Source organism: Engystomops pustulosus, chromosome 7 (assembly GCF_040894005.1).
Source record: "Engystomops pustulosus chromosome 7, aEngPut4.maternal, whole genome shotgun sequence".
In the NCBI taxonomy this organism is placed as follows: domain Eukaryota; kingdom Metazoa; phylum Chordata; class Amphibia; order Anura; family Leptodactylidae; genus Engystomops; species Engystomops pustulosus.
The window spans coordinates 122,819,420-122,839,672 of NC_092417.1; the positions used below are offsets into that span (position 1 = coordinate 122,819,420).

At 42.5% G+C, this 20,253-nt stretch overlaps 1 protein-coding gene and 1 long non-coding RNA gene across 2 annotated transcripts in view; one reads left to right on the forward strand and one right to left on the reverse strand.

The window, feature by feature from the left end:
* Positions 1–20,253, reverse strand: part of TMEM170A (transmembrane protein 170A) — a 41,419-nt gene that overhangs the window by 5,733 nt on the left and 15,433 nt on the right. The window contains exon 2 of the mRNA XM_072117722.1: positions 17,387–17,557. Within this exon, the coding sequence (XP_071973823.1) occupies positions 17,387–17,557 (171 nt within the window). The remainder of the gene's footprint in view (positions 1–17,386; positions 17,558–20,253) is intronic.
* On the forward strand, positions 5,527–12,747 carry LOC140070804 (uncharacterized). The gene is made up of 3 exons (XR_011848989.1): positions 5,527–5,561; positions 6,373–6,469; positions 12,651–12,747. It is a non-coding gene; the product is annotated as an uncharacterized lncRNA (long non-coding RNA).

Here is a 20,253-nt window from a genome sequence, read left to right on the forward strand (position 1 = left end):
TACAAGCCCCGCGTCGGCGATCCGCCCATCTTCTATAGCTCCTGCGCCGCGCGGCCCATGTCACGTTACTGACGCGAGCTGACGTCAGGTGCAGGAGCTACAGAAGATGGGCGGATCGCCGACGCGGGGTGGGCGGATCGCCATTAGGAGTGAAGGTACGCGGAAGAAGACATCAAGGGTAAGTATATAAGGTTATTATTTGTATAGGGAAGGCAGCTAGGGTCTTTTTTTTTATTAGTAAAGGGAGGCTGGGGCTTATTAGTTAAGGGAGGCCGCTAGGGGTTTTTTATTAGTAAAGGGAGGCCTTTTATGACTGTTTTAGTGTCATTTTGTGCTATTTTGGTTGGTGGTGTGCCCCAGGATTTTCTAAGTATAAAAAGTGTGCTGCGGCTCAAAAAAGGTTGAAAATCACTGGTATTCTGATTCATTTCAGTAGTTTTTAATAGTTTGATTTACATTGCCTGGCTATAAATAACATTTTCTAAATATCGGCTTTGTATTGGCATGGCTTTTTATGTATCCTCTCATTTTTCTAAGTTATTATGGGGCCCAGAATTGTGGTTGCACATATATTTTCCCATTTTTATGAAAATCCCCAATATCTTTTTTTTTTTTTTTTTTTTTTTTTTTTTGATTCAGATATTTTTATTGAACATTTTTTTATATAACAACACACCCAACAAGTACAACCTGGAGGGAGTACGTACATATCTTTACAATAAGCTCTGGCTTTATACAATAATACAAACTCAAATTCTATTCATAAAAGCATTGCAAGAGAATAACAGTTGTATCCTTTTTCTCTTACAGTATGTACGTTTTATCATTTACGCTTATTATTAGTAGCATACTCCCTCCCTCCCTTCCCAACTACCCCCACCCACCCTTGCGAGCCAGCTCTTCTAAGACCCTTCAGGTCTCATATAATTATTCACATATTAAAGAAGACCTAAACCTATCTTTACTTATTTTGCAAATGATAATTGAAATTCTAAGCTATTTTTTAGTCTTATAAGGGAGTTTGATGGTAAACCAGGCGTATCTAGCCACTTGCCCCAAATCTTTTCAAATTTGGAGACCCCGATTCCTCTTCACATACGCGCTATATTCCAATAGTATTATTGCATTCAAACGGTCTATAAACTCTTTCTTGTCCGGTGGCCTAGGCCTAATCCAATGAGCAGCTATAACTTTTCTAGCTTGATATAAGGATCTTTGTATTGCAATATTATTAGGTTCTGTCAGGTTGTCTATCTTCAGTACTCCCAATAGACACGCTAGTGGACTTTCTTCAATAGTTACAGAGAAGACTTTACGCGTCAATTGTAATATAGATTTCCAAAAAGACTCCAGTTCCCTACATCCCCACATCATGTGGAGTATATCTGCCTCTTCAGTTCCACATCTCGGGCATTATGAATTAAGCCTAGCTCCTATCCGAAATAGTATTTGGGTTGACCTATATGTTCGGTGTAAAAGAAATAAGTGAGACATCCTACGTGCTTCACTGGGCGAGAGGGTTGGCACCAATTCCAAAGCTTCAGTCCACTGTTCCTCTTCAATGGGCCCCACCTCTCTATTCCAATGTTCCCGACATTTTAATGGAATATCCTTAATAGAGTCATTTAATAGCACTGTATAAGAATATAAGATCCAATATCTTTATTTACAGGCTCAGTTTTCAAGCAACTTTGAGAGGCCTAATAAAAGTAAAACCACATAATAGCATTATATTTTATAGCATAATCTGCATTATAGAAACTTACACCCCTCAATGTATGAGAAACAAACTGTAAGTAGTTTGTTAACTCTTCAGGTGTTTTACAGAGGTAAAATCAAAATGTAAATTTACAATTTGTAATTTTCTTGGAGAACACATTCATTTTGCCCAAAAATTTAAATTTCACATTTCGGATTAAATGAAAAAAAGCTCCAAAAAGTTTGTCTCCTGAGTATGTTGATACCCCCATATGTGTTAGTAAACGGACGGACATTAATAACAGAGTTGTACGGTCCCGTTTTACAGGCCATAAAATGTTTTTTTTTTGTAACATGGATATATGGGGATTTATTTCTGGCATAAAATCCACTTTTTGGGTACATCATTTTGGGGGGGTTCAATAGCTTATTCATGAGATTTATTTTTAAAGGGAACCTACCACCACGATTCTACCTATAAAAGGTAGAAGGGGTGGTAGGTGGATGTATGGGACGTGAGAATAGCTGTACTTTTTATTGGTATCTTGTCAGGGTAAATTTTATTTTTTGTTCTCTTTGATTCTTTTTTTTTAAAATGAGGTTGGATGTGAAAATATCCAAATTTTTGCTGGGCTTTTATTTTATTTTTTTTTTCACGGCATTCACCGTTTGGGTTAAGTAATAATTGTATTTTATGCTACAGGTTGTTTCAGACGTGGTTATACCCAGTATGTAGTGTTTTGTGGCGATTTTCACTTTAATGTCAAATTTGACTTCTTTATGTGATGGGGCATTAGGGGATCTTAAATAATAATACAGGCAGGTTAGGTTCTGATAGGCAAGATAGGTTCTGTAGGTTTGTGTGATAAATGTGACCAGGGGGAGGGAAGCCTTTTCCGACACCACTTTCCCCCAATTGGCTTAATTGGCCAAATTGACCTAGGTTGTTTACGATCACACAGCAGGTGACCTTGCTTCAAAGACCTCTGGAGTCAGATCGTCTCCATGCATTCCCAATGATACCAGAACCATGACCCTACGACTTACCCTTGAGAAGCTATGGCTTCTCCAGGGCTCTGTTTATAGTACCAGGTAGGAAGGACCCATGACTCCTCCTGTTGGGTGGACAGAGGTGCGACTCCACCTGATATAATCAGGCACCTCTAAGGCCGCATTGTCTTTTGTCTGGGAACCGTTGTAACATCAAGTGCAGAGAAGGATCTTAAGGTGTGTACTATCCAGTTTCATTAACCACACACAAAGGTAACTAGCTGAACTGCTGTTACTTGTAGTGCTACCTTGTATTTGGTACTCTGTGTAACTGTATACATCCCAACTGTATATATTTTTGTCTAGTGTTTTTAAATTTTTTAAATATAAAATATTTTTAAATATAAAATCGAATCTGTGTTGCTCTTTTATCTCGATCCACGAATCCCCACATCCAAGTCTCTTATATACATGCTACCGGGTTGGTTTCGCACCCTATATAATCCTGTTACAAACCGGGCTTATATTAAAGGAGAACTGGTGGCAGCGTCACAAGGTTGATAACATTCTGTCTCACTGAGGCTAGTGAGAGGAATCTTATAGCCATTCAGGGCTGTGATTTATTGTTGTGCCATTTCCAGAAGTTGTGTGGACAACTTTAAAATCACTTCCTGCGCCACTCAGAACCCGTGCGTTCTGGGAGTGTCTATAAAAGTATAACCAAGTGACCTTGCGCACCCTTTAGGGGTCTGGAGCGTTGTGGTTTCCTTCATATTGGTGGCAAGCAGTGTGGGATCGAGATAACAGCTGTGAGAATGGCCGGAAGGAACAAAGGCAAAAAGAATGCTCCCACAGCTGTGGACATTACCCAGTACCGCAGTTGGACCAGGAGGAGGTGGGGGGCGCTATTGTTCAAGGCGAGGGGGAACTCTGCCCAGAGGCTACAGAGCGAGCAGAGGCTGCAGAAAAACAGAAAGACAGCGGAAACGTGAGCACCAGATCATCAAGGCATAATAGTCTGCTCTTGCTAGTCCAGTGTAACCGGAGAACCATGTCCCAAAGCTGCGGACTGAGGACTTTCCCCTGCTGGATAAAGGTACTGACTTGGACACTTTTTTGCTTCTTTTGAAAAAACTTGTCAACAGTATCATGGACCTGCGGACCAATTGGTCCAGTACCTTTCCCCTGGTCTCAGAGGGAAGGCCCTGGAAATATTTGGCTATTTGTCTAGTGAGACCACCCTGATATCGTGCAGGCTCTGATCAGTCAGTACAACTTGACCCATGAGACCTCCCGGAAGTGGGGGTCTGCTGACAGCTGGACTGACCACATGAGGGCACATCCCCGAGCAGTGGACCTCAGGACTTACCACCTTCCAGCAGCTGAAGGAGCAAATAGCCATTGAGCAGTTTTTGTGGAATTGCCCGGAGGAATTACAGCAGCACATCCGTGACCGGAAGCTGAAGGAAGTGTTGGAAACAGCTGGCCTGGCAGATGAGTACAGCAACAATCGGAGGAGGACAAGAGGCCTGGAGAGGGGGTAAGACAAACACTATCCCTGCCAGGGAGACCATCCCTGCTACCCCAGCCCCTAAGCCCAAGGGGGCATCTTTCCCTCTCCATGCCGGTTGGTGAACCCTGCGTATGTCATCTGTGCAAAAAGTCGGGACACGGCCCGGTAATGTCCCTGAAACCGTCCCCTGTTTTGTGTGTGGGTGGGTGTGGTGGGAGGTCCAATGATAAATTGCAGCCCATCACCGTAGGCCAGACCACGGCCATGGGACTGAGGGACACGGGGGCTGAGCTAACCCTTGTACGACTAGAACTGATGTCCCCACATGATTTGATACCCAGGAAAACCCTCACTGTGTCCGGAATTGGAGGAACAGAACCGGGAATGCCCATTGCCAAAGTATATTTGGACTAGGGTGCCGGGAAGGATGTAAGGGAGGTGGGGGTATCCTATGATATTCCTGTGAGTCTACTACCTACTGCCAGGACTGTGGGGGCGGGTAGGGTCATGGGTCCCACTTTGCCGTTGGGAGAGAGGACCATCCAAGCAGAGGGTCAGGCTACTATAGGGAGTGGCCTGCCAGCCTCTGGACACCTGTTGCCCTCTGAGACTACTAGTGTAGGGAGAGACAGCTAAAAGCGGTGGAGGAAAGATTTGCAGGTGCGGACTCCATGCAGAATCTAACCCCAACCAGGCTGTCTCAGGACAGGGCCAGTCCGTCTGCCTTGGCAACTGGATCAGAAGTGGAAAAGAAGTGGGCGCTGACCGCGGTTGCAACGACCATTGCCACTGTCACACGCAGTCAGAGCGCGGAGACCTCTCAGGGGTCAAACGACTTCCTTTCCTTCTGACCCAGGGACTTCCAGGTCAGTTGGAGGCCAGGAGTCAGACCCCGAGGAAATGGTACAAGACATGGCAGTCTCTTCTATTCTCGAAATTTATATTATTCATTTATTTTATATTTACACTTTTTAAAAATTTACCGTTTTACTTTGTCCCAATGTGGGACATGAACAAGTGATCATTTGAACAAATGTATTGCAGCAAATTACATAGTCAGCCTATGCACTGTGATAGATTGGTGCCTGTTAGAAAGTGCTGAATGCACAATCTAACAGCCCTGGGGACCTTTATAGGACTGACCGGCCAGGTGAGTACCCGGCACAGCTCCATAAACGACACAGTCCATGGGGGTTACAGTCAGGATCGCGAGTATTGCAATCCCAGCTATTACTGCATGAGCCCAGCTTTCACACACAGCCGAGCTCCTGCAGATCGTTACTAAGCAACAGAACAACAAAAGGCTAACACTTATCATTCCTGGACAACAGAGCTGCCTGAGGGAACCCCATTGGGAGAGGTAAATCATTGCTGTATGCACCCTGTGTGCTGTACCTGCAGAGAACCAAGAGCAGTTGTTGAGACTCAGTCAGTGAGAAAAAAGGCCAATAGGGATAATGTTGCCATCTGCTGGTCAAACAGAGTTACTACAGTGCAAATGGTACTACTAAAATCCAAAACCAAAAGGAGACCTCCCCCAGCAGTGAGCATACAGCACAGGCTGCACTATAGCCACTGGGGATGGTAATCACCTGAGAATCACGCAACATGTCACAGTGTGCAGAATGACAATGTGGCCCTTGGACCAATAAATGTTGCTACCCCAGGCATAAATTCTTAGATCAGGAGTTGTGGAGTCGGTCCACTTTATCACGACTCCAACACCACAACCCTGATAAAAATCACAGGACCTATGTTTTGAAAGACCTCCTCAGCTTTCAAGAGACCTGAATGAGGCTTGAAGTGCAACTGTAAAGTTGCTGACAAAAAATAGTGTTAGCACAGCTGGAGAGAGTCTTTGATAAGAATTCCAATGATACCTGTATCATACTGCTGGCTTCTTCCTAACCTGAGATATATCTAGTATATATAAAATTAGATTCAGATTCAGCTAATTCTGATGTGGGAGGGCACTTCCTGTTTGTAACATCAGCTCAGCCCACTGAACAGGAGAGCAAGTTTGTAATTGGCCGATCTGGAGGATGTGATAAGTCAAATGCTTGTACCATCACTACAGGTCCTCTGCATCGAACTAAGTACTTTCAAATGATGCAGGACAGCCGATTTGTATTTGGCTGGAAGCGTATGATGAAGTTGTTTCATCACTACAGGCCCTACAGACCATCTCAACAAGCCTCCTGTCGTCTCTAGCTGTACTATACAGTTCCCCATGGCAAACAGAAAGCATGGCAAATGAAGATTAGCCTGGTAAGGCCTCTGTTAAACACCTACAGTTAGCCAATTATAGTAAATTAGAGAATACTTATTTTTGCAGAGTTGAGCAAAAGTTATTTTACTTTACAGTTGTACTTCAAAATAATAGGAAAATGCATCCCTCATATGTAAAAAGTTTGTTCATACTTTGTTAGCTTTAGTTTTTAGCTAAAACTTTTATTCTCAATTTCTCCTTATGCAAATTAATTGCAAGTACCACTGGGTGCCTGAGCTCTGGCGTGGAAGGCTACTCCTCGCCCCCTAAGACCTCTGGAGATCTATCTACCCTTTCTCTTCAGGCTCGTCTCTGGCAGCAGGCAAGCTCTACACAACACAACACAGTAGCTCCTGTTTCACTGTTGGTAATGCACCAGCAACAGATGGAGCTCTGCGCAACTGTAGTTGCTCCTATTCATCTGTCGACTACAAGTCGGCAGCATGAGAACTCAATGCCGAGAAGATTCAGGACTAAACTCTCTCCATACTAGAGTATAAGCAGTTTTTCTGCGTGTGTATATTATTATATTATATACATTATTATATTATGTATATATTAACCCCTTAACGTTCTGCGCCGTAGCTCTACGGCGCAGAGGTATAAGGGGTGTATGAAGAGGGCTCACGGGCTGAGTCCTCTTCATACAAAGGTGGGGGTTTTTGCATTTTGCAGAAAACCCCCACCGCTAATAACGGCAATGACCCCCTGTCAAATGTCCGAAATGCGACTTTTACACCTTTTTACATCACATAAAAAATGAAATAAAAAATGATCAAAATGTCGCACAGACCTCAAAATGGTAGCAATGAAAAAGTCGTCTCATTTCGCAAAAAATGACACATCACACATCTCCGTGCACCAAAGTATGAAAAAGTTATTAGTGTCAGAAGATGGCAAGAAAATTTTTTTCTTTTTTGTACACTTTCGTTTAATTTTTGAAAATGTATTAAAACACAATAAAACCTATATAAATTTGGTATCACCGCGATCGCACCGAACCAAAGAATAAAGTTGAGGTGTTATTTTGAGTGCACAGTCAAAGTCGAAAAAATTGAGCCCATAAGAACGTGACGTTTTTTTTTTCAATTTTTCCACATTTGGAATTTTTTTTCAGCTTCGCAGTACATGGCATGTTAAAATAAATAACATTACGGGAAAGTAAAATTTGTTACGCACAAAATAAGCCCTCACACAGGTCTGTACACGTAAAAATGAAAAAGTTATGGAATCTTGAAGTTGGAGAGCGAGAAATGAGCGGAAAAAAACAGCGTCCTTAAGGGGTTAATATTACACATATACACTCACCGGCCACTTTATTAGGTACACCATGCTAGTAACGGGTTGGACCCCCTTTTGCCTTCAGAACTGCCTCAATTCTTCGTGGCATAGATTCAACAAGGTGCTGGAAGCATTCCTCAGAGATTTTGGTCCATATTGACATGATGGCATCACACAGTTGCCGCAGATTTGTCGGCTGCACATCCATGATGCGAATCTCCCGTTCCACCACATCTCAAAGATGCTCTATTGGATTGAGATCTGGTGACTGTGGAGGCCATTTGAGTACAGTGAACTCATTGTCATGTTCAAGAAACCAGTCTGAGATGATTCCAGCTTTATGACATGGCGCATTATCCTGCTGAAAGTAGCCAAAGAGTGCCAAGAAAATATTCCCCACACCATGACACCACCACCACCAGCCTGAACCGTTGATACAAGGCAAGATGGATCCATGCTTTCATGTTGTTGACGCCAAATTCTGACCCTACCATCTGAATGTCGCAGCAGAAATCGAGACTCATTGGACCAGGCAACGTTTTTCCAATCTTCTACTGTCCAATTTCGAGGAGCTTGTGCAAATTGTAGCCTCAGTTTCCTGTTCATAGCTGAAAGGAGTGGCACCCGGTGTGGTCTTCTGCTGCTGTAGCCCATCTGCCTCAAAGTTCGACGTACTGTGCGTTCAGAGATGCTCTTCTGCCTACCTTGGATGTAACGGGTGGCGATTTGAGTCACTGTTGCCTTTCTATCAGCTCGAACCAGTCTGCCCATTCTCCTCTAACCTCTGGCATCAACAAGGAATTTCCGCCCACAGAACTGCCGCTCACTGGATGTTTTTTCTTTATCGGACCATTCTCTGTAAACCCTAGAGACGGTTGTGGTGAAAATCCCAGTAGATCAGCAGTCTCTGAAATACTCAGACCAGCCCTTCTGGCACCAACAACCATGCCACGTTCAAAGGCACTCAAATCACCTTTCTTCCCCATACTGATGCTCGGTTTGAACTGCAGGAGATTGTCTTGACCATGTCTACATGCCTAAATGCACTGAGTTGCCGCCATGTGATTGGCTGATTAGAAATTAAGTGTTAACGAGCAGATGGACAGGTGTACCTAATAAAGTGGCCGGTGAGTGTACATATACAAAGTACTCACAAGTCTGATGCCCCGGTCTTCATTTGCTTGGGTGCCCGCCCCACGCTGGCCGGGCCGTGCGCACGAATCTGTCGTGGACCTGGAGCCGGCACTTGCGCACATGAAGACAGAAGAGGAGCTACCCAGGCTGTCGGAATGGTGAGTACTCAGTTTATTTTTTTATGTGCTGGCCATACTAGGGGCTGGCTTGCTATATACTACAGAGGGATGGATGGCTATATACTAGGGAGGCTGTGACCAATGCATTTCCCAACCTCAGCTTATACTCGAGTCAATGGGTTTTTCCAGTTTTTGGTTGTAAAATTAGGTACCTCGGCTTATACTCGCATCAGCTTATACAGTAAAAATCATAAACACGTTGAGTATCACCCACAACGTGGTTATCTCTTGTATCAAGAGATAAAAAAAAAACTGGTACATATACTAAGTTGTGAAAAACAAACAGAATTTGGCAAAATGGCAAATATTTTTTTGTACAAAAGATTTACAATTTTTTTTAAATATACTTGAACCTAATAAAACCAATATAAATTTGGTATTCCTGTGATCGTAGCGACCTAAAGAATAATGAGGAAGTTTAATTTGGAGCGCAGTATGAAAGCCGTAAAAACAGAGCCCACAAGAAAATGCAGCAAATGTGTTTTTTTGTCAATTTCACCACACTTGGATTTTTATTTTAACTTTTCAGTACATTGCATGAAATATTAACCCCCTACCGGCGAAGCCACTTTTCACCTTCCTGACACGGCCCATTTTTTCAAATCTGCCCTGTGTCGCTATAAGGCCCCTTCCACACTGGCGTTTTTCACGCGCGAGTTCTGCGCGTGCATTTGACGCGCAGAACTTGCATTGCACTCTGTCCCATTGTATTCAATGGGTCTTTCTCCATTAGCGTTGGTTTTCACGCGCGTGCTTGTGTTTTTCCCGCCCCATTCAAGTCTATGGAGATGCATCAAGAACGCATTGCACTCGCAATCATTGCAAGTGCAATGCGAGTGCAATGCGTTTTAAACGTAAGGGTTGCTAGGTGACCAGAATAACAGTATTTCCCCTGCTCGAGAACGATCATTTAATTAAAAAAACACAATGAAGAACAGTGAAGAATAGAATAAAAACAGTGAACACAGTGAACACAGGATCATTTAAAGGGCACCTACCACCACAAATCTACCTATAAAGGTAGATTGGGTGGTAGGTGCATCAATGGGACGTGAGGATAGCCCTTTTAAGGGCTAATCCTCACGTCCCCTCACTTTTTGGGTAACTTTTATTCCACATATATTTAAATTTACTTATGCGGCTACCGGGGCGTGGAGTAGCCGCATATGAGATTACATGAGGCGGCTACTCCACGCCCCGGTACCCACTTTACCCCTCCTACTCACCCATCTTCGGCGCGCAGCTCCGCGTAGCTGCGCGCCCTCGTCCGGCGACCCAGCCGTCTGCGCATGCGCAGAAGAGCAGGCCCGCGCCTGCGCGGTCACTGCTCCGAAACAGGCGCGGGCCGGCTCTTCTGCGCATGCGCAGACGGCAGGGTCGCCGGACGAGGGCGCGCAGCTACGCGGAGCTGCGCGCCGAAGATGGGTGAGTAGGAGGGGTAAAGTGGGTACCGGGGCGTGGAGTAGCCGCCTCATGTAATCTCGTATGCGGCTACTCCACGCCCCGGTAGCCGCATAAGTAAATTTAAATATATGTGGAATAAAAGTTACCCAAAAAGTGAGGGGACGTGAGGATTAGCCCTTAAAAGGGCTATCCTCACGTCCCATTGATGCACCTACCACCCAATCTACCTTTATAGGTAGATTTGTGGTGGTAGGTTTCCTTTAAGAGAAAAACACAGTGCAGAACACAGTGCAGAATAGATTACAGATGTTCGGCACATTTGCTTACTTGTCGGGAGATACGCGCGGAACGGTGCGCCCAAAATAGCATGTGAAGAACAATATATATGTGTGAAGAACACATTGCAGATGTATTTAAACATCTGCAATGTGTTCTTCACACACATATATATTGTTCTTCACATGCTATTTTGGGCGCACCGTTCCGCGCGTGTCTCCTGACAAGTAAGCAAATGTGCCGAACATCTGTAATCTATTCTGCACTGTGTTCTGCACTGTGTTTTTCTCTTAAATGATCCTGTGTTCACTGTTTTTATTCTATTCTTCACTGTTCTTCACATCTGCTAACTTGTCGGGAGATAATATACACGGGGAACAGTGAAGAATAGATCGCAGATGTTTGCAACTTATCAGAAGACATTATTTTTCAATTAAATAACACATTTTAATCCCAAACCATGGTCCCTTTGAAAAATGCTCGAGTCTCCCATTGACTCGCGCGTGAAAAACGCGCCGAAAACGCAAAAAAAAACGCTAACAACACGCGCGTGAAAACCGCAAAAACGCTAATTACTCCAAGGAAAAATGGAACAAAAACGCAGCCAAAAACGTCAGTTTTTCACGCATTGCACCCTGACGTGAAATGCAACGCTAGTGTGGAAGGGGCCTAAGTGGTTATAACTTTGGAACGCTTTAACATATGCAAGTGATTTTGAAATTGTTTTCTCGTGACACTTTGTACTTCATGTTAGTTGAAAAATGTTGATAACTAACATAAACCGAATGTCTGCTTTATGTTGCTTTGTTTTTTTTACGCATCCTCTCATTTTTGTAGGAGGTTATGGGGCTTTGAAGTTTAGGTGCGATTTTGAGGGACCTGCTCAGATTTCAAGTCACTTTGGAAAAAAAAAAAAAAAATTAGTAAAACCCCATAAATTACCCCATTATACAAGCTACACCCCTCAACATATGTAAAACAACTTTTATGAAGTTTGTTAACCCTTTAATTATTTTACAGGGGTTAAAACAAAATAGTGTACAATTTTGAAATTTAAATTTTTTGGCTTAATGAATGTGTTTTTCAAAAAGTGTACACATTTTCAGTGGATAAAATACCAAAACGCTCAACAAAGTTCGATACCCAATTTCTACTGAGTACGATAATACCCCATATGTGGTAGTAAACTGCTGTATGGGCACACATCAGGGCATTAAAGGGAAGGCGTGCCATTCAGAGCAGATTTGCATTGTAACATTTTAACGGCTATACCATGTTTATTTTTTTTTTTTCAATGTGGACAAATAAGGGCTTATTTTCTGTGACATGTGATGCACTTTTCTAATACTTCATTAAAATAGGTCATTAGCTTATTAATTAGATTTTATTAACTCTTGAATGTATGGAGGAAAAGAAAATCGACAATTTTGGTTTCCTTTCTATTTGTATGGGCCATTAATCATACCATAAAAATAACATATTAATTATTCTATAGATCACTACGATTACAGTAATTCCTCATTTATATAGTCTTATTTATATTTTTACAACTAATGAAGAATAACTAATACAGGCAGCGCCCGGGTTACGTACAAGATAGGTTCCGTAGGTTTGTTCTTAAGTTGAATTTGTATGCAAGTCGGAACTGTATATTTTGTAACTGTAAACCCAGACAAATTTTTTTTGGTCTTTGTGACAATTGTGAAGCTTAATTGCAGACACCTTTGACAACGGTTATAGCTGTTTATTGTAGCCTAAGGATATAGTACAGTAATTTAACAATATCCATAGGCCCATTTGTAACCAGGGGTCGTCTGTCGGGTGTTCTTAAGTAGGGGACTGCCTGTATAGATAAAATCTCATTTATTTTCGTATCACCATAACTTTTATATTTTTTGGTTGACAGGAGCTGGTAGTACTACATTATGATGCAGTTATTTCTTTCAGAATGAGGGGAGTAAAAAACAAATGCAAAAACAAGTCCTGTAAGGATTAATGTAAAATGGTGGAATTATGGTACTTTGTTCTTTCACATTAACTTTTTATTTTATTTATTTTTTTCCCCACAGTTGTACTTGAGATCTTCTGATCGCCAGCAGAAGATCTGACATCAGGCAGCCCTGGGATCCTTCATTGGACATCAGGGTTGCCATAGGAAAGAATACATACTCTAATAAATGGAGTGCAAAGTGTTATTGTTGAATATTAGAGCTTGAAATAAAAATAAAGCTTGGAAGCTTCAGATACTCGTTAAAGGACATCTACCCCCAGGATAAAGGATTGAAGACCAAGTACATTCGCATACTGGGGTGTGCCCCAGCTAGCAAAATCTGCTTTTCTTTTAGCTTCTAAGTCCTGTTTTGTTTTTAAAAAGTCTTTTAAAATTATGCAAATATGGGATTCCAGGCTCTATTAACATCTATGGAGCCTGGGGTCCCTTAGGCTTATTGCATAATTATTAAAGTCTTTTTTTCCTTAAAAACAAGGGCATGGGAAGCTTAAAGAAGAGCAGATCCTGCCAGAGGGGGCACATACCAGTATGTCAGCCTACTTGGTTTACAATCCTTCATCCTGGTGGTAGATGTCCTTTAACGAGTATCTGAAGCTTCCAAGCTTTATTTTTATTTCAAGCTCTAATATTCAACAATAACACTTTGCACTCCATTTATTAGAGTATGTATTCTTTCCTATGGCAACCCTGATGTTCACCCATCGGACCTCAACAGCTACAGACCGGTGGCATTAACATCCCATTTGATGAAGGTCTTCGAGAGGTTGGTTCTCACACATCTCTGCCCTCTAGTGAGCTCATCTATGGACGCCCTACAGTTTGCTTATCGGCCAGGCATTGGTGTAGATGATACCAACATCCACCTACTACATCGAACTCTTTCTCACTTGGAGAAACCTGGGAACACTGTGAGAATAATGTTCTTTGATTTCTCCAGTGCTTTCAATACCATACAGCCAGGGCTACTAAGAGACAAACTGGATCTGGCTGGAGTGGACCACCATCTCTCTAGTTGGATCCTAGACTACCTCACAAACCGACCTCAATATGTGAGAGCCCAGGATTGTGTGTCGGATACTGTGATGAGTAGTACAGGTGCACCTCAAGGTACAGTTCTGGCTCCCTTCCTCTTCACATTGTACACAGCAGACTTCAGGTACAATTCATGTAGCTGCTACCTCCAGAAGTTCTCTGATGACTCTGCAATAGTAGGCCTCATTACAGGTGAGAACGACAGGGAGTACAAAGAACTGATCCGGAAATTTGTGGACTGGTGCCAGCGAAACCACCTTAGGATTAATGCTGGGAAGACCAAGGAGATGGTGATGGACTTTCGTAAGCACAGTCTTCCTTCTCAACCGGTGGTCATCCATGGGACGGACATTGAGGCAGTGAAGTCCTATAAGTACTTGGGTGTCCTCCTCAACAATAAACTGGAGTGGGCAGAGAACATAAACGCACTTCACAGGAGCGGTCAGAGCCGGCTACACCTGCTGAGGAGGCTGAGGGCATTCGGAGTGCGGGGGGCTCTTCTTAAGACCTTCTTCAACTCTGTAGTGGCACCAGCCTTCTTCTTTGGCATAGTCTGTTGGGGAAGCAGCATCTCAGCTAGGGAAAGGAGCAGACTGGAGAAACTGATTAGGAAAGCCAGTTCTGTCCTGGGGGGTCCTCTTGACACAGTGCAGGTGGTAGCTGAGAGGAGGACACTGGGTAAGTTGAAGTCTATTCTGGAGAATAGCTCCCATCCCTTGCATGAGACTGTGGTGGCATTGGGGAGCACCTTCAGTGACCGACTGCTTCACCCCAAATGTGAGAGGGAGCGTTATCGTAAGTCATTCCTCCCCGCTGCCATCAGGCTGTACAACAAACAAGGCCCAAACAGAAGTAACCTGCGCCCCCCATCTAACCAGTCCCTGCAGGTCCCATCCACAGACTAAACATCAAACTGCCGATCATTGCTTGTCTCTTTTATGTCTTTTTATCCCCCTTTTATTTTTGTTCATTTATCCCTAATATTATTGTTGTCATATTTTGTACTTTGTACTTCACTCTCTGTACCCTCTCTGCTGCTGTAACGCTGTGAATTTCCCCACTGTGGGACTAATAAAGGATTATCTTATCTTATCTTATCTTATCTTAGATGTCCTTTAGTTTCTGACCATAAATATGAGGTTCTTCCAACCTGCCAGAGTTCTGGCATCTAGTGGTATGATTTCAGAGTCCCATATCTTAATTAAAGAAAAGAATCTCAGCTTTTAAATCCCTTAAAGGGGTTGGCCACTAATCCCAAACTTTAACAGGGCATGTATAAGACCCTAATAAAATCACTCATATTATACTTTAAAACACTCCATTGAACTCAAGCTTGATAAACCAGAGATGCTTACTCATAGATCCAGGCAACATGACTGGTATATTTGCTATCCTTTGCTTCTTTTGCTATAAAATAAACTTTTAAAATGAAGCTAATGAGTCTGAAGGGCTATAGGCATGTTACAGAAGCCCCCTGTGCTCTGGCTTCACAGACTGTTACACTGCAGCGCTACATCTTATTCTTGCCCTTCTCCATGCACTTCCTCTAAACTCTGCAGCAGAGAGCCCACAGAGGGAGGGGAAAATGCTCCTTGAGAATGAAACAGCCTGTGAATCTACAGCACAGAGGTGCACTGAAAACATGCCCTTAGCTTTTCTGACCTTTCTAAACATATTTTTAAAATTGATTTTAGAAAGGAGGTCATAGATAACAAATATAAGACAAATACCACTGTCACTGTGTCTGCATTTATGAGTAAGTGTTCCTGGCTCATCATGCTTCTCTTTCATTGTAGATTTTCTTTAAAATTTGTGGTTCATCACATGACCCTTGGGCAGCAGCTCCCAGGACATCCATTGTTCTGCTGGCAGGCTCCCTCCATCAAAACCACTGCCTTGTCCGTGGTTGCATATTTTCACACACCCCTCGAACTTCTGATATGGGAGTGGTTATGCTGAAGGGGCACGAAGACTAATGACTGCATGGCCCCTTTGATCCAACGGAAGACCGCAGGAGATGAGATGTTTGCCACTAATCCCAAACTTTAACAGGGTAAGTATAATATGGGCAACTCCATACTTTTACTTAGCCCAGGGGTCAGGAACCTTTTTGGTCGAGAGAGCCATGAACGCCACATATTTTAAAATGTTATTCCGTAAGAGCCGTACCTTATGCACATGCCCCCCCCCAGTAGATAGGTAGTCCCAATGTCACCGGTGCCCCTGCGATCTAGGTCTCGGAACGCAGGCACACCAGTGCCCCTCTACGTGGCAGCGCCCCTTTTCAGAGCTCACTCAACCCACCACTTTCCGTCTCCCGTCCTGGGTGGCCGGCGCGCGGACACTCACAGATTTAAAGGGCCAGTGCCCTGCTGATTGGCGTTGCCCACTTCCCGGGTTCCAATAAAGACCGGCGGCTACCAGATAGGTAGCCACAGCACATGCCCCCAAGTAGATATGTAGCCACAGCTGTCTAAGAGCCAGATGCAGCCAACAAAAGAGCCATAGGTTCCCTACCCCTGACTTAACCTGTTAAAGTTTGTGATTAATGGCAAACTGCTTTAACTGCAGCTGGCTCATTGTAATGAATCTTCCGAAACCATTCAGCCTCCGGTCTGACGAAGAGCCGAGGCTGTCGTGGCAACCGATCGACACCCCCCCTCCCCCCGGGTGACATTCGGGAGACTACCGACCGCGGGTAATAGCGATGGGTCTTTGCTGCAATACGCAGCAGAGCCCATCTCTGTATGAAGAGGGTCTCAGCCTGTGAGCCCTCTTCACATACCCTTCATAGCTCTGCGGTGGATATATCCATTGCAGAGCGTGACGTGTTTAAAGGGGTATTCCTGGAATATGAACATTGGATACAAAAACCCATAATGCTATAAATAAATGAATGTAACAAAACTTAATGTCATTAGTTACAAAATGGAGCCAAAATAGTTTGATTTTATGATTTACAAAATGTTATGGCCTCTCTAAAATTATCACCAAGATGGCTGCAACTGGAAACTATAAGTCCCAATATCCTTTAGTTCTCAGTAACTCCTCCTTCCTCTTATGCTCTGCTCCTAGTGATGTGTAACTGCCATCACCACAACACTGGCCATACTGGATACACTGCAACCAACCGACTACAGCCAAACTTAGTTATGATCACATGACCTGCCCAGGCAGGTGCAGGACATGTGACCAGCTGCCATCTTCTGTCCTGTGTATGCTCTGCAACGGACTGCGCAGAGGAAATTAACAGACTGATTAAAGGGCCACTAGCATTTTAACTCTCCATCACAGTCTATGTCATCAGCATTTTTCTGCTAACGGGAGCAAAATTTTAAATAACAACTAATTACATATAAGCTTATATTTTCAGGACCCATTTGTATATGAATTAGGCTGATACCTGGAATACCCCTTTAAGTATTCTGATGGAGAGTGATATGGAACCAGAGATACAGGCAGTTAAAGATACAGTTGTGAGCCAGACACTTATCTGCTGTATGCATTCCCAACTAGAATACTGCTTATCTTCAGGATAATTCTTGGATAATCCTGTATATAAAATGATACATAAAAGAAAAAAGTTTTGATTCACTTACTTGTTAATATCCCTGCCGATATTGGTCCCAGAATACCCATAAGCAGGATTCCCACTGACATAAACCTTCCATATTTGTGATGACGAAGAGTAAACAGAGCTAGAAGTCCCGCAGGTATGTGAAAGAAAAGTGATGAGACCAGTGCCCACAAGAATACTCCATACCACATCTCTGCAAGAAGGCATCATAAAAGAAACTGTGTAAGCCAATATGTACAGGACCAACATTGTGCATGGCAGCAAAACAAAGTGGAAATTTTTTTGCTCTATTTTTTTTTTTTTTTTTTTACATTTTTCAAATTATACAAACGATTTTTTTAAGTGTCTAATAGGTAAATTTTGAGGACATACTTTGGAGCCTTTATGAGGTCCGAAGGTAATTGTGAATAGTTTTTTTTAAGTTACAAAATAGTAAACATTTATCCATCTAAAATGGTGGTGGACTTGCGTAAGCACAGTCCTTCTTCTCAAGCAGTGGTCATCCAGGGGATGGACAATTTGAACTCCTATAAGTACTTGGTTGATCTCTTCAACAATGAACTTGATTGGGCAGAGAACATAAGCACTTCTTAAGACCCTCTTTAACTCTTAGTGGCATCAGCCATCTTCTTTGGTGTGCTCTGTTGGGACAGCAGCATCTCAGCTAAGAAGAAGGGGGAAACTAGACAAACGTATAAGGAAAGACAGCTCTGTCCTGGGGGGTCCTCTTGACACAGTGCAGGTGGAAGCTGAGAGGATAATACGGTATAAGTTGCAATCTACTCTTTAGAATAGCTCCCATCCCATGCATGAGACTGCGGTGGCATTGGGGAGCACCGTTAGTGACCAACTGCTTTACCCCAAGTGTCAAAGGGAGCGTTATCGGAAGTCATTCCTCCCAGCTGTGATCAGGCTGTTCAACCAACAAGGCCCAAATGGAACTAATCTGTGCTCAGTACCTAACCAGTCCCTGCAGGTCCCATCCACAGACCCAATACCAAACAGCCTTTCATTGCTTGTCTTTTTTTTTTGTCTTTTTATCACTTTTTTCATCACTGTGGGACTAATTATAGGAAACCTACCATTTGATTTGATGCATTATGAACCAGTGGTTTTGCTAAAAAAAAAAACAATTATAACATTCAGGACTTTGGGAAAGCTGGATCAGGCTGGCTGCCTACAGGAAACACATTACACAAGAGCTTTTCACTAGAAATGGGAGGTTAGTCAAGACATGACTAATCAACCTGAGCTGGATCACTCATACACAGCAGTTGGGGGATGGTGCAGCAATTGCAGCAGTTGGGGGATGGCACAACCCAGGAATTACATCTTGTGCAGTGAATAACTAATGTGCTAGGAGAAGCGCTGAACCAGCAATAGAACTGAGACAGCCTTAATATTATAATTTTATAATTGTTTTTTCAGCAAAACAACTCAGCACAGGAATTAACCAAGATATGATCCTGCATTAGTGTAGCTACAGCATTCTCAAGGTATGTTTGCTTCATAATGCATCAAATCAAATAGTAGGTTTCTTTTAAGGATTATCTCATCTAAAAATGGTCATATAAAATAAAGCAATTGTATACACAAATAAAATACTAAATGAGATGCTACATAAAAATACTATCCCTTTAAATCTGTGACAAAAGTGTCTCATACAAATCGATTAGAGTAATGTCCTGCATTCATATATGTAGCCAAACTAGAAAGATGATAATCATATATTGTAAAGTGCACATTGTATTTAAACATATAAACCAAAGTATGTGTGCAGTCTCGTAAATTGGACATATCTGCATTAACCCCTTTAAGATGCAGCCAGTGTACAGTACAGTCTCAGCCCTATTTTTTATCTGACCAGTGTCTCTTCCTGTGTGATTATAACTTTTCAACACTTATCTAAATGATTTTGAGATTGTTTTCTCATGACATATTTATGTTAGAATAATTTTGATGAACAGTTTTTTTGGGAGTAAAAATTTAGGAAAATTTGGAAAAAAAAAAAAGTTTCAAATAAAACACGTCTGCCATTTGTCTTCTTTCTATTCTCATATTTTTTTAAGTTTGCTTTTTTCTTACAGATGTTAGAAGGTTTATAGTTTTAGTAACAAGTTCTCAGACTTTTAAGAGATTTGAAAAAAGCTATATTTTGGTGACCACTTTAGTTTGGAAGTGCCTTTTAAAGGCACAATAAATATAATTTTAAACCACTTATTTTACAAATTTTTCTCAGTTTTATTGATGATTTAGCTCCAGTAACCCAGTGACTCTCTAAGCAGATACTTGATCCCTGTGTGCTAACAATCTGCTTAGATTATCAGGGTCCAGGGTTTATGTACACTTTCACTTAGCTTCTGAACATTTACTAGTATCTGACACAGAGAAAAAAAAAAAGAGATAAAACAGATGCACACTCTGCTTACTCACCTATAACACACACACGGTCAGCTATACTATAGCCCAGCTATAACACACACTGTCAGCTCTGCTATATGCCTCCTTCCCCTGCTATAAAGGCCTTTTCTTGCCTGTAGCTTGTAAAGGAAGTCTGTGCACTCTGCTGCTTGCCGACAGGAAGTATCGGGAGTGTCTGTGTGTGAGCTCATCAAGGCCACCAGATTAGTGCACACCAGGACTGAGAGAGAGAGGTTAGAATTATATATGTGAAATGCTGTATTTTTGATAAGAACAGTGAATTAGAAAATATGCTCTTTTGTCCCTTTAAGCTATTCAAATCAACATTTGGGAAGTCTGTTAACTCTTTGTTGCTCAGGAATCAAACAAAAATTAATTGGAATGTTTTAGTTAAAAATACACTCCAAAATTATTGGGCTGTTTCTTCCAAGTACGGCAATACTTCAAATGTGGATGTCAACTTCTGTT